General features: G+C 47.2%; 3 protein-coding genes across 8 annotated transcripts; 2 read left to right on the top strand and 1 right to left on the bottom strand.

The window, feature by feature from the left end:
* Positions 1–427: 427 nt before the first annotated feature.
* On the top strand, positions 428–11,446 carry LOC114800118 (RNA-binding protein Musashi homolog 1-like). 3 transcript variants are annotated; one of them, XM_028997242.1, is made up of 15 exons: positions 428–480; positions 581–621; positions 765–846; positions 924–1,008; positions 3,495–3,536; positions 3,896–3,988; positions 5,747–5,795; positions 6,491–6,573; positions 6,685–6,802; positions 6,920–7,000; positions 7,433–7,489; positions 8,917–8,979; positions 9,071–9,225; positions 9,332–9,377; positions 11,041–11,446. In XM_028997242.1, the coding sequence occupies exons 1-14, from the start codon at positions 428–430 to the stop codon at positions 9,371–9,373; spliced, it is 1,044 nt and encodes a 347-aa protein (XP_028853075.1). In that variant the 3' UTR covers positions 9,374–9,377; positions 11,041–11,446. The 3 variants fall into 3 exon arrangements, with proteins under 3 accessions (XP_028853075.1, XP_028853073.1, XP_028853074.1); XM_028997240.1 differs by having other exon boundaries at positions 9,927–11,446; XM_028997241.1 differs by lacking the exon at positions 11,041–11,446 and adding an exon at positions 9,556–9,607.
* A 1,516-nt stretch (positions 11,447–12,962) lies between these two features.
* On the bottom strand, positions 12,963–18,050 carry LOC114800136 (uncharacterized). Of its 4 annotated transcripts, none has more exons than XM_028997275.1 (7): positions 17,421–18,050; positions 14,995–17,286; positions 14,583–14,924; positions 14,382–14,492; positions 13,763–13,809; positions 13,545–13,616; positions 12,963–13,294 (listed from the first exon to the last, which is right to left on the bottom strand). In XM_028997275.1, exons 2-7 carry the CDS (start codon positions 15,026–15,028, stop codon positions 13,211–13,213), a joined length of 690 nt encoding a protein of 229 aa, XP_028853108.1. In that variant the 5' UTR covers positions 15,029–17,286; positions 17,421–18,050; the 3' UTR covers positions 12,963–13,210. The 4 variants fall into 4 exon arrangements, with proteins under 4 accessions (XP_028853108.1, XP_028853109.1, XP_028853110.1 ...); XM_028997276.1 differs by having other exon boundaries at positions 14,995–16,744; XM_028997277.1 differs by having other exon boundaries at positions 14,995–15,141.
* On the top strand, positions 17,395–21,035 carry LOC114800145 (transmembrane protein 233-like). The gene is made up of 3 exons (XM_028997286.1): positions 17,395–17,961; positions 19,682–19,816; positions 19,905–21,035. The coding sequence occupies exons 1-3, from the start codon at positions 17,785–17,787 to the stop codon at positions 19,914–19,916; spliced, it is 324 nt and encodes a 107-aa protein (XP_028853119.1). The 5' UTR covers positions 17,395–17,784; the 3' UTR covers positions 19,917–21,035.
* The last annotated feature ends 2,322 nt before the right edge of the window (positions 21,036–23,357 follow it).

The raw sequence follows: 23,357 nt of genomic DNA, 5'->3' as shown, positions 1-23,357 counted from the left end.
GGTGCCACCTACTGGCAGGGCGTAACTCAGCAGGCTCATTAACATATTCGGGATGCCACACCCCCTGCCCTGACCCGATCCTGAAAACCAACAGCGCTGTGAATATCACCCTGTTAATAAAAACGGGTCGGAACTTTCTGCTTGTTTATCAGTAAATCTGAGTCCGCGGCAGGATTATAGAGACGTGGAGAAGCGCGGTCGGTGGTGACGATGACGATGATGATGGTGCGTGAACTCTAGAGAGGAGGATAGAGAAGGAGGAGGAGGAGGAGTCTCCGCGGTAAACCCGGCCCGGCTGTGGTCCTGCCAGCCAGTCCCTCCCTCCTCTCCTCTCCAGTCCTCTCCTCCGCTCCTCCACTCCTCTCTTCTCCTCTCTTCTCCTCTCTTCTCCTCTCTTCTCCTCTCTTCTCCTCTCCGCGACGCAGCGATGGAGACCGACGGCGGTCCGGCGGGCAGCAGCGACTCCCCGCACGACCCCTGGTAAAAGCGACACTGCGCGACTTCGTTGGACTTTTTTCGGGGACAGAAGTTTAGAAACTTTGTCGCGTTCAGTAACTTTGTGACGTTTCGTCCCTTTCAGCAAAATGTTCATCGGGGGGCTCAGCTGGCAGACCACCCAAGGTACGTCCCGTTATTATTCATTCGGTGGGAAATTCCGCGGAGAATCAAAGCCGCCATTCAGGGGGGATCAGGTGGGGAGAAGGAATGAGGAGATTAGTCGGGCCCCAGGTTCTCCCGGTGATGAAGTGTGTGGTGTCCCCCAGAGGGCCTGAAGGACTACTTCTGCAAGTTCGGCGAGGTGAAGGAGAGCATGGTGATGCGGGATCCGGTCACCAAGCGCTCCAGGTGAGCAGACAAGGACCCATTTTAACCACCGGAACCCCCCCGAGACCTCCATCACCCCCTCTCGCTCCCTTCCGCAGGGGCTTCGGGTTCGTCACGTTCGCCGACCAGGCCGGCGTGGACAAAGTTCTGGCCCAGAGCAGACACGAGCTGGACTCCAAAACTGTGAGTGTCCACGGCTGATTTAACACCTCCGACCCTCCCGGTCCCCCGAAACGTTGTCGCCTGATAGAGGGACTCTTCGTGGTGGGGTGCATGGGACGGTGAGGAAAGTTCTAGAACCAGGGTCCCCCAGAAGACTGGATGAATGCGCGGTAAGAAAGGGCGTGTAAGAGCGCGTCTTTGTCAGCATTTGGGCGGGTACGGGGACAATGCCGCCGCTGGTCGCCATGGGGACGGCGGAGCCCCGGGGGGGGGGGGGCCGCGATCCGGGCCCCGAGTTGCTGGAAGTGGGTCACGGCGTGGAGGGTGTAGCGTTACTCCGACTTTACACGCCCCTCTTACATTTCACAAGGAGTATATAACTATATTACAATTAATACGACACGATCAAATCCGGCATTATTTTATATATATATATATATATTTAAAAAAGGGGGGAAAGGGACGTCTGGTCCTGCTGATCTTTTGCTCACGTCACCAAGACGTGTTGGAAACGTCACTTTATGAGCTAAGGTTCTGGTTGATCTACTTTTCGAGTTAAGTTAAGTGTTTGCATCAAGACGAACCAGAATATTTTGCACATTTTTAATAAGCCGTCATAAAGAGTGGCAGAACTGGTGCACAGCGAATCACGGCGAGTTCATATTCCCATATCAGCGTTCCACATGAAATCTCGGCAGGAAACGTGAGTGTGAAGTCGGAGCCGAGACGGGGTCGGGACCTTTCGTGGCCGCTTGCACGGCCGGGGCCTGTTTAACCCCTCGGGGGGCGAGTTCCGTGCGGGACGCTCTGGGAAGTTCTCCCAGGTTTGTGGAGCTCGGTTCTGTCCCGCGTGGAGGCTCCTGGCAGCAGGCATTCTGTCCAGGCCGTGGACTGGAAGGGATTATTCTAACAAGCTGACCGAAGCGAGTTGGGGGGAAGGCAGAAGATCGGGATGGGGGGGTCTCTCCCTGCCTCCCTCCTCCTGTCATGTAGGTGTAATTAGTGGACCAGGCTGCACGGACTAATCAGATTGTTGCCATGTTTCTGAACGTGGTCATTTTGGAGCATTGGTTGTGTGTGTGTGTGTGTGTGTGTGTGTGTGTTACAGTGACTTCCATAGCCAGAGCTGCCTGTTGCTGACAGGTTCTCAGTGACCAGCCTGATAGGATTGACCTTAATGATAAACCCTGTGTGTGTGTTTGTGTGTGTGTGTGTGTGTGTGTGTGCTCAAGGCCACAATGAAATGTATGATATACAAGATGGTGAGAAAATGTTTTTTTTTAATCCAGCAAAAAAGAAAATCCCAATTCTACATACATGTCATGGAAATGATTCCAGAAGTTTGTTTCGGCCGCTTCATCAGCGTAGTTACCGAACTCGTACTGCACAGATAACATTTCCGTTCTAACTGATGAAGTTTGTGGAAAAGATTCATACGAGATCGTAATAAACATTTGTCAGGTTTGTTCCTGGCCTGGCGCGGTGGGAGGGTCGCCGGTTGGAGGTCCTCTAGATGAGTGTGTGTTGACCCCTGTCTTCTGTCTGTTTGTTCTTGACTGTGCGCAGGAGTGGGGGTGGCGGCGGGAGTGCCGGTGACACGAGGTGACTATTCTCAGAGTAGCCTAGAGACCGTAGCGCTACAAGCCGTAGTCTCTCCGCTCGGGTCTCTCTTCTCCGTCCCGACCGGGGGGGGGTCGGCCACTAACGATAGCGCTGCTAGCTGTGTACTGTTCTGTACGGTACGGCCACGGCGCCAGGTGAAATAGACTAGCGGTGGGTACCTAGCTGGACTAGCCGAGTTTAGACTAATATAGAGATCTGGAGTAGAACCCGTCTTCACAAGCATGAAGTAGCCGGCGTCCCGAATCGGGGGTCCCGAGGAGCCGCGTCCTCCGTGATCAGCGGTAGAACTAACACTCGTAGCTGCGGTGCTGAAACCAGAGCCGGGCGGGGTCAGGCAGCGGCAAAAACGGACAAACGGCCTCTTCCTTCCCCTACTTTCTACTTCTCTCGGTGGCTTAAAGGAACCTTGCAGGTGGTAGAGGGAGATGAAAGATGAAAGTGACAGCTCGTCCATCTCGTTCACCACTTCCTGTCCCCCTGATCGGCCCACGCCGCCAGAAGTCAGGTCCTCCCGGGTCCCCCGGCAGGACAATGCCGAGAGGCTGACCGCGCGTCTTTCTTGACGCTTTTTTATAGTGTTTGCTGGTAAGAAAGGTGAGCAGGGTTCTCTACGTCCTGGTCCAGGCGCGTCCCACGCCTCCTCTCTGACTGGGCGAATGTACTAAACCCCCCCAGCAGGACTGGAACGGACATGCCGCGCGCTAAATCTGCGTAATCAGAGAGCAGAACCATGGGAACCCTGCAGAGCTCGGAGATAACCCAGCGTGGCTGCCTCCAGGAGCTGGCCTTTAACCGGCCCCTTTGTCCGAGGCCCGTCCCTGCGTATAAGGTTCCCTCTCTTTTGTGTCTAAAATGTCCTTTCTTGTCTTGGCTTCCTTCTCCAGATTGACCCGAAAGTTGCGTTCCCGCGCCGAGCGCAGCCCAAGGTGAGTGTGGCTGCTCTGGACCATCAGTAGAGTAGAAGACGTCTTCAGCCCTGTCCCGCCATTTAGATCCTACCGCATGCCACAGTTACGCTGTTCCCGGTCACCTGATGGGACCCGATTGTCATCTCCACTGGTCTGGAGTGTAGAACAGTTCAATAAATTGTCAAATGAATTTAAAGTAAAATAAGTTTTTGACGCAGGAAGTTGAGCGCTAGCACGGTCAGTTCCCGGTCGGTGACGTCTTTTTCACTTTCACCTCATCCTTTGGTGTCGTCCATGTCACGTTAGGACTTGGACAGTTAGTCGGACACGCAGCGGACACGAACATGTCCGTAACCGCTGCACCTTCTTCTCAACAGCTAGTAACACGAACCAAGAAGATCTTCGTGGGAGGCCTGTCGGTGAACACCACGATTGAGGACGTGAAGCAGTACTTTGACCAGTTTGGGAAGGTAAGCAGGGGCCACGTGATGGACGTTCTCTCGACTTTCGATAGTCCTTCGTCTGGAACGTCGCTCGTGAGCCGCCAGGAGGAAGAAAATGTTGAAAGAAAAGTTCAGCGAGAGAGAGGGGGGGGGGGGGATTAGCCGAATCTGAATTAATCTGATGTAACAGCTGCTCCTACCCACAACCCCCTCCTGGTCTGTTACCTTGGCGACCTGGTCCTGCCCATTGTCCCCAAGTAATTCAGCGGCCAAGAGGTTTTTGTGGTGTGTGTGTGTGTGTGTGTGTGTGTGTGTGTATGGGTGGGGGGGTGTCTGGGGGTGGCTGTCAACACTCGGATGAGGGCCACAATGCGGCCGGCCGGCCGGCGGTCCAATTCAGTCCACTTCCTCCCACAAATCTTTACCCCCGAACACTCGAGCTCCCGCGCAAGAACCTGGCAGCGGAACTTGTAGCGAAGATGCTGCAGGACAGAAAGAAATGTGGGCTCCACCCACCCGGGGACGTTCCAGATTAGACTGCCTCACTGGACCTTTTGTCCGCCTGCCCTGGTTTGGACAGGAGGCGGAGAGAGACAGGGGTGGCGGGAGGAAGAGGGGGCCACGCCGCCCTCTATTAACGCGCCCGCTGTCGCGTAATGGCCGTCCACCGATTCCTGGACGTTGTCGGTCTTCCTACTGGCGCGGGACGCAGGTCAATCGTCATGGGATTCAGTCCAGAGGGACGATGGAAGGGACACTTTTTCCCGTTTCAAAAAAGAAGTTCCTTCCGCTCATTTTTAAATTCCTTCTCCACTGGAGGACCTACTTTTCTCTCTTGGTCCACTGTCCCTGTTTGCTCGTGTGTGTGTGTGTGTGTGTGTGTGTGTGTGTGTGTGCTCTCGCTAAGAATCCCTTCGCAAATGTCAGGACTGTCAACAGTGAGCCGAGTTTGGACAGAGTGTCCAGCTCTCTTCACACACGAACACACACCGCGGTGACTTGTTGGTGCCTGCCGACACACTCACACACACACACACACACACACACACGGAGGCCTTCGGAGCTCTGCGCCAGCGACCTTTGACCCTGGCCTCGGAGCTTTCTGCGCACGGCTCAGCTGGGCCGTCGCACAAGTGCGCCGTTTTCACACACACTCACACACACACACACACACACACACGCGTGTGTAAAACCGCGCAGCCCTTCGGCGTGATCAGATTACAGATTACGCCGCTCAAAATAGTTAACGGGAGCGGGATCTGTTTTTAGGGTGTAATGAGTGTCTGGACGAGCTGTCCGTCAGCCAGGCGTCCCTCGCTGAGGGACATGTTTCAGCGAGAACTTGCGGCACGTCCTCCTTTTATTATTGCCGATCACAATTTAAGACTGATTTCACTCGTCCCGTGGACGGTAGGGGCGGAGCCAATCCAGCGAAAACGCACCGAAACCGGCAGTCCGAGCGTTCTGACCGTCCCGGACGTGAGCGTGGACCTCGTTCTGCACCCCGCCTTTTTATTGAGGCATGTAAACTGGTGTCGCTTCCTCCTCCGTCTCCTGTCCCCTGCCTCGCCTCCGTCTGTCCATCTGGCGCCGGGAGGGGAGGCCCGAGCCCCAGGGAAGTTGGGCCGCCGCGCCGTCAGCGGTAAATGGCGCTGCTATAGGTTCCGCTAAACCCCGATTAGCCCATTTGCGCCGCACCTACTGCCAGGTGGCCGAGACGAAGGGACAGCGCTGATCTGTTGCACGCGCTGCGTTTTGTGCATTACGGTGTTTTCTTCTCCCCAGGTGGACGACGCCATGCTCATGTTTGACAAAACCACCAACCGACACAGAGGTAACGCTTCCGTCCCTCATCCCGTCTGGTTGTTATGGTAACGATGAGAGCATCCCTGGTTTTAAACTTCAAATGAGTTGAATTGTCTCATGACGTCGGATGTTCCGTCTCCGTCCTCCACCGTCCCCCCCACTAATCGTCTCCCTCCTCTCTCCTGTTGAGCGATCGGTTGGAGGGGACGGGGGGGCGGGGCTAATTAGTCATCCCCTTAATCTGGGTTCAGGATAAACCCTCGTTAAGCGCTTCCCCCTCCCTGCTGCTGATCGATTTCGACAGCCTGACGGCTTTGCTGCGTCCTACGGGAGGCGGAGCTGCGGTGGGTGGAGGAGGGGTTAAGCACAAAGACACTACAAGTTGTGTGACGGGCGAACTATGTCCCATCTGCAATGGTGGTTCATATATTATCCAGGAATGATGATATTTGATGTATTAACACTTTAAAATGTCAAACCTAAAGTTGTGAGAGAAAATATATATATATATATAAAACTTTTTTTTTTTTTTACCGTAGTAAACAGTGTGACAAAATGTCGTTTTTTTACTCTGTTTCATTTTCATTCCACAATATATATGGCAAACCCTGCATCTGGTAGCATTTAAAACAATCCTTTTTTAGGTAGCCGTGTACATGTGACAGGGATTATGGATGTTAATCGCGGCTTGTAAAGTTTTTTAAGTGTTTCTCCCGTTTCCAGGTTTTGGCTTTGTGACTTTTGAATGCGAAGATGTGGTGGAGAAGGTGTGTGAGATCCACTTCCATGAAATCAACAGCAAAATGGTGAGACCTTCCGTGGCCCATATGGTGACGATTGTGCCTCAAGGGCCTGATGAAGGATAAAATGCATTTGTTAGGACCGACATCTTCAATATTTGTCCACGTTTTTTGTAGGTGGAATGCAAGAAGGCTCAACCGAAGGAAGTGATGACACCCACAGGCTCATCCAGAGGGCGTGCCCGGGTCATGCCTTACGGAATGGACGCCTTCATGCTGGGCATCGGCATGCTGGGTAATTTTGCCACCTAGTGTCTGGTGTGAGCACTGCTCCTCAGTAAAAATGGTGACTGCCCTGCCCAGTCACAGCAACGTGCCGGAATCTGCTCAGGCGGTTGTTTTGTTTTCACAGGCTACCCAGGGTTCCAGACTACCACCTATGCCAGTCGCAGTTATGCTGGTATCACCCCCGGATACGCCTACCAGTTTCCCGGTAAGAGTTGGTGACTCAGAACGGCAGTTGTGTGTCATCCTCCGCCGTCTGTTGGCTCACTGTAAGATGAAATTTGTCATTTTTACATATTGCCTGTTTACAGTGTACCCAGACGAATCCTCAACACGCACCCATGCATGCCTGGCTCTGACCGGCAGCTGCTTGTAAATTTCAGAGCGAGTGTGCGAGTGGATACACACAACATGCTCTAGAAACACACACTTTTAAACATTGATTGGCAATACATATTTGATTTTGTTTTTTTTTTTTTTTTTCATTTTGATTAGCCACCCTCCCTAAGACCCTTATCTCAGTTTAGCTCTTTGTCTCTACTGTTACCTGTTGTCTATTTAGCTTTTTTAATATGTGTGTGTGTGTGTGTCTGCACGCTCGTGCTTGTACAGTGCTTGATTTCTGGTGTCTCTGTTCTAGAATACCACTTAGAGAGGACCCCCCTCTTGACTTCACCCCACCTCCCTGAGCTGACAGGTCAGTCCTTCCTCTGGAGTTTACAAGCAGCTCTGCATCCCCTTCATACCTGAGAAATATGAGTAACATCAACAAACCACACACTCTCGTATACATCAAACATCAACAATTAGCCAAACCAGAAACAGTGATTAGGAACAATAACAGATTTCAATCTCTGATATCCACAAACAACAGTAATTAGTAACAGTAACCATCATAATGTAATCATAAAATAAACAGTGATTAGTAACAATAACAGATCTTACTTTCTCTCATACCATAAATACCAGTAATTAGTAACAATAACCATCATAATGTAATCATAAAATAAACAGTGATTATTAACAATAACAGATCTTACTTTCTCTCATACCATAAATACCAGTAATTAGTAACAATAACCGTCATCATGTTATCATAAAATAAACAGTGATTAGTAACAATAACAGATTTCAATCTCTAATATCCACAAACACCAGTAATTAGTAACAGTAACCATCATAATGTAATCATAAAATAAACAGTGATTATTAACAATAACAGATCTTACTTTCTCTCATACCATAAATACCAGTAATTAGTAACAATAACCGTCATCATGTTATCATAAAATAAACAGTGATTAGTAACAATAACAGATTTCAATCTCTAATATCCACAAACACCAGTAATTAGTAACAATAACCATCATGTAATCGTAAAATAAACAGTGATTAGTAACAATAACAGATCTTACTTTCTCTCATACCATAAATACCAGTAATTAGTAACAATAACCATCATAATGTAATCATAAAATAAACAGTGATTAGTAACAATAACAGATCTTACTTTCTCTCATACCATAAATACCAGTAATTAGTAACAATAATCATCATAATGTAATCATAAAATAAACAGTGATTAGTAACAATAACAGATCTTACTTTCTCTCATACCATAAATACCAGTAATTAGTGACAATAACCGTCATCATGTTATCATAAAATAAACAGTGATTAGTAACAATAACAGATCTTACTTTCTTATATCATCGACCTCAGCTATGAGTAACAATAACCATTTTTATGTTATATAATATAATATAATAACAGCTCTTTTTGTCACACATAAATATCAATGATTAAGACCCATAACAGATCTTACTCTTTTTAACCATAAAGATAAGTGATTAGTAAAAGGAACCGTTTTCACTCTGATAACACTCTATGATAATTGTTACTCTATTGTAACAATAACAGCTCTCATGTTACATAACATAAATATAATTAAGATCATTAAAGATCTCACTCTCACTTTAAATATGAACACAAATAACAACATCTTCAATAACACAAAATCACAAGCTATATATTGTTTAGAAATTGACGGAATAAACACTGTACTCTGCCATGGTTGTTCTAAAGCTGAGAGGCATCATGTCTTCTCACTGTGTCCTTCTACAGCCATCCCTCTGACGGCGTACAATCCCATGGCGGCAGCCGCCGCCGCAGCCGCTGTAGTCCGAGGTACAACTCTCCTTTTTCCTCTCTCAAGTTCTGCGGTTGCACAGGTGATTTGCTCTAGATACTGAACACACCTTTTCATGTTGTCCCCCAGGCTCCACCCCCTCCCGTACAGCCGGCTTTTTGGGCACCAGCAGTCCCGGGCCAATCGCGGACCTGTACGGGGCAGCCGGTCAGGACTCAGCTGTCAGTAGCTACATAAGTGCAGCGAGCCCTGCCCCAAGCACCGGATTTGGCCACAGTCTTGGAGTAAGTTCTGAAAACCTGAATTTAGAATTTTGGTAAAGAAGATTGACGTCCATGCCGTATAGAAAAAACGACGATTCTGTCTTACAAACCATGCTCTGTCTTACAGGGTCCCCTCATTGCAGCTGCTTTTACTAATGGCTACCACTGAGAGAGTGAGTAACAGCTTTACTAGTGCTTTTGGAGGACCATCTTTAGACACAAGGGCCCTCAGAAGAATCTTGTTTTATGTCTTAATCGTCCCCTTATATTAAATCCAAAGTCTCTTGGTGCAGAATTAAAGCCACTTTGATCCAGTCCCACAATGAGATTTTCCTGTTTCGGTGTCTGTAGCTTTAAATGGTAATGAGGAGGAGAGAGGCGGGACGAGGAGGAGAGTGGCCTATAGAAGTTGAGGGAACATTCGCGGAAATGACGTCATCCACACCGTCCACCAACCACAATGTTTGGTACAGACAGGAAGTCGTGTCGCCGTTTTTCCAGAATAAAAAGCAGAATGACCAAAGCGCTCTTGACACCGACTGCCATTTCTAGCCACTACAGGACCATAGACCGGCCCGGGGAACTCATATTAATGTTAAATCATCTCACAAAGTCACATTTTCACGTTAGCAGACGTTTTAAAGACTGAATCAGCTGTGAATGGAAGTTGATGTAGACTTCATGGAGGTGAACCTGGTTCTGTGTGTTTTTGTGTCTGGCAGAGTGTGAGCTGAGCAGACTGAACGTCTCCGCACTACTGAGCCAGGGCACTTTGTCTCTACTGTAGGCTTCAACATTGGACCATGGAGGGCCTGGTGCGACCTGTCAAGGGTCGCTGTTTTTTTGTATTTTAACTCGTCTCACGTACTAACATCAAGTCTTTTTGTTAAAACTCTAACACGTCAGGAGACATTCTTTATACTTGCTGACTTTATAAAATACCCCTGCCACCACTTCATCTTTCACTGCCGTCATCGGCCTACAGCAACCACACGCAACCAGATAAAAGCACGATAGCGCGGCAGACACGTCCTCATTTTTTGCTAATATTTTTTTTAGACCGCTGAGCACAGAAATACTGGTGGGCGGGGCTTAGCTTTTTAATATTCGTTGTCAGTGTTTGTTAATCCACTCACCCTCTAATGTAGCTGTAATGTAAAAATCATGGATTTTGTGATTCTTTCTGACGCACATGGACGATGATGGGGCGGTGCATGTCTGGGTGGGGGTCAAGTGTCATTTGCCGAGAACAAACCAGGGTACGTTTTAAATGTTTTATTTGTGTGATTTTACCACGGGAGCAATAATTTTGGATGTATTATTTTTTTTTCCCCACAAAAATTGTGGATTGGAATGTCAAAATGTATATTTTGGTAGCTTTCCTTACTAATAATTATTGAGGCAAAAAAAGAAACTATTTTCGTAACCAGTTTGAAACGCGGTTGTTCATTTTGTAAAACATGTAAATACTTTTTAGACCTAGAAGTCGCTAATTTTAATTTTAATGGGCTTTTTTTTTTTCTCGAATGAGAAAAGCACTGGTTCTAGATTAGGGCTGCTGTGTTGGTGTAGACCAAACTATCCTTCTCCGTGCTGAAATAGGGTGGAATTTTGGCGGAATGAGCGTTTGCATTTTGTTTTGTGCACTGAATTTTTACAGTATACCACACGGTCAAATGAAGGAAACCTGTACACTGTCTCATTTTTCTGAGCTCTGTGTGTGTGTGTGTGTGTGTGTGTGCATTTAGACAGTCAGGATGGACTCTGTAGGAAGGATTGGTAGGAAATGTGCATTCGGACTGTTTACTGTGATTTTGACGTCTACATGGCTTCCAGATGAGGACAAGGAACATGATCCTGGGAGCTCCGGACTGGTGGCTTTCTCCGAACACTTTGATTTGATTGATCCGGTGTTTGTCCTCGCCCCTGCTGGCTGCTCAGTACTCACCGTAGTTCATCCGCCGTAGGGCTTTTAATGACGACTGGCTCCGTTCTCCTCTGGCTTTACCTTCGTCTTGCTCTTCTTCTTTTTTTTTTTTTTTTAACGTGAGCTGTGTGAACATTTTATTACGGCCTCGCACTGACGCCTGCACCTACTGAACGAAAAAAAAGACAAGCGCCATGACCACCGATCATCCGGAGGAAACCGATTCTGATCGACCACTCTGCACTGCTTCCTCGTTCTTCATTTAACCTTTTTTCATGTATTTTTAAAAATCCTAATAAATTATTTTAAAGCATCCTTACTGCTCTGCCCATGATTTCAGGTGCAGCCGCACGGAACCTCGAGTAAGGTCGTTTATTAGCACGTCATTTGCACATTTTATGCTTGATTCTTACAATGCAACAGACGTAAAACAGACCCAGTCAGGCCGTAGTGGGCCGGATCGGGACCACGGGTGTGGCATCTCGCCTCATGGTTCCTGGAACGGCCTCAGTTCTCATCGTGCAATGAGTGACCAGAGAGCTGCAGTGAAGAAACGTGGCGCTGATGCCACGCCACCGGGTGGCGGTGTTGACAGTGACATTCACAGGTCACCTGGTCTGAGGAACCATGATTTTTTTTTTAAAAAAAGAGAACTTCTAAACAAGCTCCAGTATTTTAGAATGGCCAGAACCTCATCTGGGTGTAACGTGAAGTGATTGTCATTGTGAAACACTGCAGCACGGTGACACGAGTGGCCCGCTTGAGGCCTTAACAAGGTGACAAGGAACGATCATAAAGCTCAACACAGATCATTAATTCCATTTTTTTATTGTGAGTGTAAATATTTCACGGTGTTTATGATGGACTGCGCGCGCCTGTGGAACCTGCCAGAAGAGGCGGTTACTGTGTCGCACGCGAAGAGCCACCCGTCCCCAACTGCCACCACTTCCCTCCCAGCCCACTCTGCTGACTGGCTGGCCGCCGCAGGGTCGGGGACAACTTCAATCAGAGTCGGTTGGCCCTTTTATTTTCAGTCTGCATTATTTTTGAATGCTGTGATAAAAATAAAAAATTATTCTAAACGCCTGCGTGCGTTTGCAGTCGCCATCTTTCACCCAGTAAATACTTTCGATTCTAGACTGCATCTTTTATTCATAATTTTTTACTGTCTGTTTCTATTGAAAATAAAGTAAAATTTCTCTCTGCATGGACCTTATCAGTAGATGTGAGACGTGAAATATGCAGATAAATGTGTGGAAGATGAGCCTTCTGGGTTCATGTAGAATCCTGTAAATGTCACCTGTCCAGATGTGTGTGGAGATGTTTCATAATTCATCACATAATTCATAATTCATCACACTACCTCCTCTGGGCCAGACAACTGAAGCAAAGGTGAGATCATTTCACATCAAATACAACATGATATTTCTACAGTAATACTACTAATAAATATAATTACTTTAATAATTCATTAACCTGCAAATATTCTACAGCTCACATAATATATGATAATAATATTAATATGGCCATCAGCAGAACAATTCCCAGGAGTCTATCATTACAAGAGAGGAATTTATTTCTAATATCAGTCTACATTTACAGCATTTATAATCAGAATTTCATCTTTCTCTATCAACAGATCTGCAGACTGAACAATGATTTATTAATATTCTTATGATGTCTGTAAAACCATTAACATTTAAATTATTATCATTTTAACCTTTTTAAGTTAATGTGATGGAGATCCATTTGAGATTTTTTGCATTTATTACGGCCATAAAACTCTTTATTGAGATATGAACATCATCTTCAGATATGAAGATATGGACAGATTATGAAAACCAGGGTATAATAATGTTACATCTTACATGTAATAAATAGGGTTCATTTTGAGTTATGGCGTAACAAAGATGATTATAATTTAGATTTATATTTTAAACAGTCCGTCAGCTGCATCATAGAACCATGAGCTGCTCCACCCCCGTGGATTTGTTTCAGTCCCACGGGTCTAGATGTGGCGAGTGGCCCCGCCCACCCAGGAAAGTATTTCAGGTGAAGGACGTGGGAGGTGTGGGCCTTTTATGGGACGTCGTGGAGCTGCAGTCTGATGGCAGAATAGGTCACATGGTCCATGTTCTCCTCCTTCTTCCTGGACGCAGCTTCCTGCACCAAATCATGCAGAGGAACATGGTGAACATACAGACCTGCCAGATGTGGCCATGATGAAGAGGAGGGATAAATAACTGTATATGTTATTATTATACTTATTATTAATATGGATTAATATAAATTACTGTTGTTGAATAATACCAGTATGAATGGAATAAGTGAGATTAGAGATAAAAATATAAGGAAAATTGCAGGAAAGTGTTTTATCGTGTGTGTGTGTGTGTGTGTGTTTTAACGGACTTACAGGCTGCTTTGCTTTGAAGATATGGACTGAAGTGTAGGTCATGTACTCTGCTGCGGTTTCAGTTCCAGCGTCCTGTTACAAGGGACAGAGACAATTAAAGCATGGTAGAGTGTGTGTGTGTGTGTGTCGGGTGTGGGTGGGTGGATGTGTGGGTGTGTGTGCGTGAGGGTGTGTGTATGTGTGTGTGGGTGTGTGTGTGCGAGTGTGTGTGTGTTTACCTGTCGATCATGACTGCTTATTTCTGGGTAATTTTCCAACCTGCAGGCTGAGAGACAAGAATAAACAGTAAAAGGTCAATTAAAGAGATACTGTGTTTGTTATTTATAATAATAACAATAAGTTTATTATTATTATTATTGTGTTGTTGTTGATGATAACGATTAATAAAATATTATTATAATTATAATATATAACAATAACTGTTATTATTGTTGTAATTATAACAATAATAATAACAATTATTATTATTATTATAGGAGTTTTTTTCTTCTGATTGTTATTCTCTAAACTTTTCTTTTTGTGAATAAAACGGTAAATTGCACGAAGTTCGGCGCGCTCACCGGCGCGTCTCTCTCGTCTTTTCTTTTTCTTTTTTCTTTTTTAACAAATATTAAGCACATTTGCAGCCATAAAATGAATGAAATTATTTGAAAATATTTCCAATTATGAATGTAGGGAAATTGTATATTCATGTTGGCGCGGTGGGCCACTTCTCACTCTGCATCTGTCCATTTTCATATTAAAATATCTGCTTTTATGATATATATATATATATGATATATAAATCTCATATTGTACGTTTTTATTATTATCACAGATGTAATAAAGATTTCGGACCTTTGCGCGCTCCGTAAAGCCCGCCGGCGAGAAGCAGAAGGAGCAGCAGCGTCGCTGCGCACATCGCGGCCCACCAGGTGACCAGCGGCGACGGCGACGTCGCGGTATCTGCTGCTGAGGATCATCATCATCATCATAAAACATGTAATCGTCAAGATAATACGACTGGAGCAGCGTGATATTAGAGATATTAGAACCCACCCTGGCCGCACGACGCGCACTCTGTCACCTGAAGAAGTGTCCCGTTCCCGGACGCCCTCCTGACGACAGGTATCTCCAGTGCCACCTCGCACACGTAGCAGCCGCGCTGGTCCCGGCGGACGGAATGTATGTGGAGGTCAGCTGAGAACTCCCCTTCTCCACTGAGGTCAGGTACCGGGAAGGTTCTGGAGGTTCTGTTCCCGTCTTTCCACCACCGGACCCGCCCAGAAGATCCCGCTTCGTTCCGCTCCAGGTAGAAACGACAGGACAGGGTCGCGTTGTCACCCTCGGTGACGTTAATAACGCGTGAGGGCTGCAGGACCAGCAGGCAGGAGCCCAGATCTGCAGAAGACGGAGCGAACATCTGTAGAACATCTCAGCTGCCGTAAAAAAAAAAAAAAACGTTTCTTACCCAAAAAAGCGAGCAGCGCGCAGCGCGTCTTCATCTCGTCCGCCTGACTGAGAGCGAAATCTTCCTCTTCCTCCTTCCGTCGGCCTGGAGAGGACTGCCGAGAACCGCGCTTCCTTCTGAGCACCTCGCCCTAACCGCATCCGTGATCTACCAGAGCGAGATCTAGCAGAAGGTCTGTGCGCATCCTGGACATGAAGCCTGGAGAACTGTCCCTGGCGGCCAACCACGCTGGACCTCCTTTTCCACAAAAACCAAGTTTACACCCCCTTTTTCACGCCACTCCCCAGTTCAGCAGATACCCCACGTGGATCTGAACCAAATCATCTGAGCTTCACGTGTCCATGTGGACGTCCATGACATTAACATTTCCAGCATTTACCAGACGCCCTTATCCAGAGCAACTTATAATCAGTAGTTACAGGGACAGTCCCCCCCTGGAGACACTCAGGGTTAAGTGTCCTGCTCAGGGACACGTTGGTAGTAAGTGGGGTTTGAACCTGGGTCTTCTGGTTCACAGGCGAGTGTGTTGCCCGCTAGGCTACGACCACACCTACCATTTATATAAAATGAATAATTTTAGAAAACTGTCAGGGTCATTTTATACCACTGTGCTATTTATTTTGCTTGGAGTGACAATATCTACGAATATTAAACATTTCAACATGTCACAACATCACTGGTCTGTCAACCACTTCTGTGATCCTACTGAAGTCTAGTCTTTGTCTTTGTTATAAAATCACAGACAAAAAAATATAATAATTCTATATGAATAATTCTATATAATTTTCATTTTTTAAAAAATACTTTTATTTCTGAAGTTGGTAGGTTTTAATTCTACATTTACATGACCTTTGCTCTCATTGTTTCATAATGCCTGCTAGAGCAGAGGTTCTTCAGCTGATGCTGAGACTCTTGGGATGTTTCTCACAGCTCTGGTGCCCTCAGCCGCCAGCTGCAACCACAGTCGACCTGAAACCCGAGGTGTTGCTCTCCACCCTGCAGCCTGAAACGCGGGCCAAGCATCAGAAGTCGTGTGAGATGCGTGACACTGAGCCACCTCCAATCACACCACGGCGAATCGACGGTGGACACAGTCGCTGAAAGAGCAGCTTCAGATAAAGCCAACCTCCACAATGAACAGCAGCAATGAACCAACAGCAGAAGATAAGCTTCTGTGTGAAGGGACACTTCATTTATGGAACTCTGACCAGGCTGTTCTTCCTTCACCATCACAACAGCCCTGGATTCCACTGAAGGAATCTGCTGTGGATTCTGGTCCTGTAGGTTCCCAGATGGTGCCACCATGGATCGGACTTGTTTCTCCAGCACGCTCCAATGTTCGATTGGATTGAGATCTGATGAAGTTTGATGTCCTCGCCTGAAACTCATGGCTGGGACAGCTCAAATTCTTAATTTTATCATATTTGAACATGATTTTAATATTTTGTCCACCTTCCTAATGTTTGCGTGTTCATTGTAGGAGCTTTTGGTGATGGACGGGTCCACTTTTTGGCGATGGACGGGTCCATCTGTAGGATCAGAGCAGTTGGAGAAGAGTTCAGTTCTTCATCAGCAAGTCCAGCTTTTAGGGCTCCGTTCTCAAAATATCTGGACCTTTGGAAATTTGGTGAAGTTCTGCATTGCTGTGCGGTCTGCACTGTCACCTCCTGGTCCGTGATGACCATGTCCCAGTGATGTGATGGAGACGCCCTGCTTTGAGTGAGTAGATCTTATTCGTCACCGCTGGTAACTGCCGTGAAGAAAGACCATCGCTTACCAGACAGGGATATGGACAGCTGACAACCAGTGAGACCATTCGGTAAAATCAGGTCTTCACAGAAACATTATTGTCCAATCGAGGAACATCGAACATCTCCAACATAAAATGATATAAAATATTGCAATTTGAAATCATATTTCATAAATAAATCATAAACTGATTCAACGTCTCTCATGGGGCTTCTTCTCATTAAAGAAGACCCGGACGGGCGTCCTACCTCTGATCAGTGGTGAAGACCACAGGATGTTGGCTCATAAATAGATGTCCATGTCTAAACTCCACCGCTAGGCGGCGCTGTTTCATGCGCTTCACCGACCCTCCATCATCGAATAACCACAAATTCATCAGCAGTGTCCACATCTCCGAGCCCCCCAGGAAGATCTGGAGAATTCTCCAGCTCCAGGTCGGACCTTCTGCATCGCTTGTCCATCCCGCTCTGGGTGACATTTCTGCTTTGACGAATTGCTTGACATGGCACTGAGCAAAGCGCCGTCCCCACACACTGGTCCCCACTGCTCACCAAGGGTGACGGTTAAATACAGGGGACACGTTTCACCGCAAGGACCAGACTAAAACTAAAATGAAGACAAGACGGGATAGGCGTGGCAGGTAAAGACACGCGTTGACCCCAGAATCCGCTACCTACCTGCAGCTTATTGGTGGAGAGTTGCCATGGTCCTGCGATGGCCCTGGTCTCCTCAGTAGCAGTTGCTGAATGTTCTTTGGGATGAAGGGGTTCTCCTCAGACATCCGATCTGACCAGAGATTCCAGCTGAACAACGGGGTGCTGCAGACCTCCCATGACCTCCAGTCCCGCTGGAACCCTGTTCGCACTGACCACAGTCTGGACTCGTCTCCACGACTGTCTCGCTAGCTTGGGGGTACCTTCTCGGGGAAACCATGGTCATCCGGAGCCCCCCTCCCACCTCCTCACTTTCCACTCTCGTCTGCCAGTGAGCCTCTGAGCAGCTCAGTCAGCTCAGTCGGCGGCCAAGCGGATTTGGGGAGCCATGAGTTCCGGGGGAACCCCGAAAAAGAAGCAGTCGCTGGTGGTGGTGGACGCGGCTCACGGGGGGACGGAGGCCCAGGAGCCGTCCCCGCTGAAGAACTACATCTTCCTCACCATCTTCACCTGCTTCTGTCCAGCCTGGCCCATCAACATTGTAGCGCTGGTCTTCTCCGTGATGGTGAGCCTCCCCGCTTTTCTCCTTGTTTAATAATCTCGGGTGCATTTTCCCACCGTATTTATTACGAGAAGTAATATTTGCATAAAATTTTTTTTTTTTTTTTTACGAAGGGCGAGAAATGGATCTGGTTGTGAAATCTCAGCGGCGCCTCGTGTGGTTTTTTTCCGATTCATAAACTCCCATAAGGGATAAAAATAGCCGCACGTACGGAACATCGGGTGGCGAGTGGTGGTGTTACACACACACACACTCACACTCACACACACTCCCCTGGCTGCCTGTAAAGCCGGTCTGTGGGAGCGACGTGGACGTTTGAGACCGGCGTGAGGTTGCAGCCTGGTTGGGGCCCGCCGCGGCCCCACCGACAAACCGCCTGTGTGTCAGGGTGCAGGTACGTGGGTGCAGCGCGGCGCCTCCGCTCTCGGGTCGGAGCTGCAGGACTCGACAATCTGCAGAAGAACCCTCCGTCCGACGTAACAAGGAGGACGTGGCTCGTGTTCATGATCATCGGGGTGTCGTGGCGGACTGAGCGGGAAGTCCTAATGAGCCTGTTGGGCGTGAGGCATCTTGGCTCGGCGCTCAGAGTGCCGCTCAGATGAAAGGAAGGTCGTGTCAAAGGTCGTGGCTTCAAATGACTGTGAGAGAGAGAAAAAAAAACCCCAAACTGCTCTTTCACTCAGTCTGATTTTCACCCGCCCCCCACATGCCGCCTGCTCGTGTCTTTCGTCTGTAAACGTTCTCGCTTGGCGTGCTTCACCGTCGCGTTAATACAGAGCATGGCGCAATGTGAAATGTCGCAGACCCCCCCCCCCCCCGATGCAGGAATGTGGTGGGGCGTGGCCGCGACAAGTCTCACATGACGCTCACGTCCTAAAACCCGAGGCTGTTTATTGACCCCCTGGCCTAAAGAAGAGGGGACGGATTTAGGACCAGTCAAACGGCCCACTTATCCCAACGAGCGGCACGGATTGAATTCGGGTGGTGATGGCACTAAGAATAAAGAATTAGGACATTTACCCTAGAAGATGCAGGAGCCGGGCCATCAGGGTTATTAAGGACGAACCACACCCAAACGAGTGTGCTATTTATACGTGTGTTTAGGTGTTCCAGCACCTAAAATCGGGCGAAAGCTTTATCGCGGCCAGGACCAAGAGACTTTTTACACATCTGGGCACCATGCACTTTAGCCGAATCCGTAGCCACAACCGAATATCTGTGTCTTATGCGTGCTCGTTTTTTTTTTTCTTAACTTTCCTCATTCGACTCATTTTATTCTGTTTATTTCCCCTGTATTCTGTTTTCTTATAACTTTAACTATGCACAGACCATCACAATGAAAATATGCAAATTGTAATTATGAGGAGAAAAAAAAGAATTATTTTCAGCACTAATCTGCACTGACTACGAGATGTGTTGGTCGGTTCCTGATGGTAGTATCCTGGTGGGTAACACACTCGCCTATGAACCAGAAGACCCAGGTTCAAATCCCACTTACTACCATTGTGTCCCTGAGCAAGATGCTTAACCCTGAGTGTCTCCAGGGGGGGACTGTCCCTGTAACTACTGATTGTAAGTCGCTCTGGATAAGGGCGTCTGATAAAAATGCCATAAAAATGAATTTGTGAAGCTAGATCAACATCAGCATGGCACCATCACTCCTATCAGAACACTATTTCCTCCCTGCTGACTCCTGTTTCCTCACTCCCTTCTTCTGCCCCAGTCTCAGAGTAGTTACGACCAGAAGGACTACGATGGCTCACGGCGGCTGGGCAGGAAGGCTCTCCACATGGGCATCGCCTCCTTGGTCATTGGCGTGCTGGTCATTCTGACATTCTGCATCCTACATTTTACCAGGGTACTACACACACACAAACACACATTACACACCTGCCTCTCTGTAGTTTGGTGTTTTGACCTCTGTTCTTTTCCATCAAATCTCCTAGAAGTCAATATGAGCTGCAGCACCTTAACCCGACAAGCCAAAAAGCAAATCACGAACTCTCATCATCATCATCATCATCAGCAGCAGTGGAACAGACTCGTCTCTGCTCTTCACCTCGACTGCATGAAAAGTGAAGGCCTTGGTTTTATTCACTGGGCTCAGCAGGTTCCCCATGTACATTCGGGACCAGCAGCGCCCCGCAACCATTTCTTTTATTTCTGCTTTCACGCGTGCTTAGAGGTGAGATGCACAATAGACGCTCCCACGTTTAACGCTAGGTATGGCGGTTCGTCATGACCTTTCACCCCGACTGGTCTGTTGGGGTCTCCAAAATGACATTCTGTCACGAAAAGATGCGACCCTCTCGCAAAAACGGGACTTTTTTTCAGCCCTGTTCCTTTAATGTCTCCATCCCATATTTAAATAAAGACGTGGTTTAATGGCCATTAGCATAGGATCATCCATCCAAGGTGGAGTGTATAACGCCAATATAGGTTTGATAACGGGAAAAGGGTTAAAAAATGGATTGGCATGAAAAACCAAGCGGTATTAGTTGTTTTCACGTCAAGGACTTCTGAAAAAAGGGTTGGTTGGCGGCCATCAGTCCTCCACATTCTGAAGTTGGGATGAGACACGTTTCTTACATTTGTTGCGGCTCCCAGTAAACTTGAAAGAGGCATTTGTAAATGTATTTAACACAATAGAGGATTTGGACGCATTGTTCCTCTGTGGCTGATGCATGCTGGGTGTGCATATAAAACGCATCACCGTTTAAAAACGATCTGTCTACACACACAAAGTAGGTCACCTGGGTGCATGTACTTCATGATTACTTGTCCCTTCCCCATGCAAATGACTTTTGTGTCACATTAAATTCAAATTTATAATGAATTTGTAAAAATTGGTGGTGAAACTGCTGCATTATCTGGTCTGAGGGGTGCATCGAGGTACAAATTGTTCCAGTAATTTTGCTTTCAGCCACATATGTGAAAACAGAAATTGTTTAAACACATTTACAAATACACTTGACTTCAGTTAGAACTGTAAAAGCACAATTTTTCAGATTAATATTATGTATTTTTGCTTATATTCTAATTTTCTGTATATTTGAATAAAATGTGAAGAATCCCGAGTCGGAATGCCTGTATTTGCCAGTCCGCCCCTCCTTCTGCCCTCTGTGCCACGCAAGCTCACAGCAATCTGCAGCGTCTGGAGGATCCTGAATTCTGATATGTAATCTTATCACCGCCCGCGGTTAAATATAGGACATATTCCTCCGCTTCTGCATGGAAGCTGGATTATAGAGCTGGAGATTGGGGCGAGGGAAGAGTCCCGGGGGCAGGTTCTGCCGCCGGCTGCAGTTCGCACCTCTTCCCGGCGTTCATCCCACCGCACATTCTGCCCATTAATCCTGCGCCTTTCATTCAGGCAGTCGCATTGCTGAGGGGTGACATGGTGCAACGTGAGAACCGTGAGAATGCAGTGGTGCTGCCGGGCCTTCTGGAATCGTCTGAGAGGAGCGCCCTCGATATGCAGTTGCTGGTTTCCATCAGAAAATAACGAGCAGGAATCGATGTCAGGACTGTCACTGTAGGAGAGAGTGAATAAAAATATAATAGAAATGAAGAGAAAGTCTGGTCAGGCTGGGTTCCTTCATGGGGGAATAAGGGTGAGTGTGGTTCCTGCAACATACGAACCAGCATTCATCCAAAAATACAAAGAAATAAATCAACATCACCTAATGCATCACCTAATGTGGGTGGGTTGTAGTGGCCTAGTGGGTAACACACTTGACTATGAACCAGAAGACCCAGGTTCAAATCCCACTACCATTGTGTCCCTGAGCAAGAACCTTAAGGGGGGACTGTCCCTATAACTACTGATTGTACATCGCTCTGGATAAGGGCGTCTGATAAATGCTGTAAAGGTAAATGTAAAGAGGAAGGTCTTGAGCTGCCATTTGAAGGTGCTCAGTGACTGAGCTGTTCTGACCTCGAGGGGAAGTTCATTCCACCACCGAGGGGCCAAGATGGAGAAGAGTCTAGATGAGCGTCTTCCTTTTACCTTCAGAGATTGAGGGACCAGGCGAGCAGTACTGGAGGCTCGGAGGTCCAGTGTGAGGTGTAATAAGGGCTGAGAGGGCTGCATTTTGTATTAGTTGTAGAGGTTGGATGGTACATAGAGGTAGACCAGCTAGAAGGTAGTTACAGTAGTCCAGTCGTGAGATTACTAAGGACTGAACCAGTAGTTGGGTGGCCTGGGTTGACAGATAAGGACGGATTTGTCTGATATTGTAGAGAAGGAATCTACATGAGTGGGAAAGATTGCTGATGTGAGTTGAGAAGGCGAGTTGGTTGTCTATTGTTATGCCAAGGTTGCGAGCTGTTGCAGAAGGAGAGAGCTGTGAGTTGTCCAGGTAAATAGCAAGATCCTGATGTGGTGAAGAATCTGCTGGAATGAATATTAGTTCAGTTTTGGTGGGATTCAGTTGGAGGTGATGGGCTGCCATCCAAGACGAGATGTCGGTTAGACATGCAGAGATTTTGGAAGCAGCATGTAGATCAGAGGGAGGAAAAGAGAAGATGAGTTGTGTGTCGTCAGCATAGCAGTGGTAGGATAATCCATCTGAGAAAATGACCTCCCCAAGTGATCTCGTGTAGAGGGAGAAAAAGAGAGGACCTAGCACCGAGCCTTGAGGGACACCAGTGGAGAGTCTACGTGAGGTAGAGGTGGATCCTTTCCAAGTCACTTGGTAAGATCGCTCATCAAGGTAGGAAGCAAACCACTGCCATGCTGAGCCCTGAATTCCAATCCTCTTCTGGAGAGACAAGAGAGTCTTGTGGTTAACGGTGTCAAATGCAGCAGATAGGTCGAGGAGAATGAGTACAGATGACAGTTTTGCCAATCTGGCCGCATGTAGCTTCTCAGAAACAGCCAGGAGTCTCAGTAGAATGAGGTGTTCTGAAGCCAGACTGGTTGAAGCATGTGAGGGGTGGTGAAGGTCCAACTCATGAACTTCACCACTTCATCACTCAAACCAGAAAACCGACTTGTAAAACTGCACGTAGAGGTCTAAAGACCCAGATTCCGGTTTGAAATGTAGTTCTTCATGCCTTGCTGTGCTTTGTCCTCTTCTGGTCAGTAGTCATTTGTTCCGTGAGTTGGTGTCTATGTGAGGGCCCTTGTGCCACGTTCGTGAACAGAGCTTGTCGGGGTCCTGGCTTGGCTGCCTTGAAGGGCACATTCTACTAAACGAGGGATTTTTTTATATTTTTTATCTTTGGGAATATTAAATGGTTGCATTAAACGCATAATGGAAACCTAGAAGTTTTTTTAGTGTGCCGTTGTAAGGTTAACTGTTGATGCTTAAGACGATATAAAAAGATTTTGAAGAACGTGTTGTTCTTTGAACGTTGTTGGAATGTTCATGTATCGTTTTTTTCTGTGGTAAATT

This window comes from Denticeps clupeoides, chromosome 11 (assembly GCF_900700375.1).
Source record: "Denticeps clupeoides chromosome 11, fDenClu1.1, whole genome shotgun sequence".
Taxonomy (NCBI): domain Eukaryota; kingdom Metazoa; phylum Chordata; class Actinopteri; order Clupeiformes; family Denticipitidae; genus Denticeps; species Denticeps clupeoides.
Note: the sequence above shows the minus strand (reverse complement) of the source record. Positions and strands in the feature narration are given on the sequence as shown.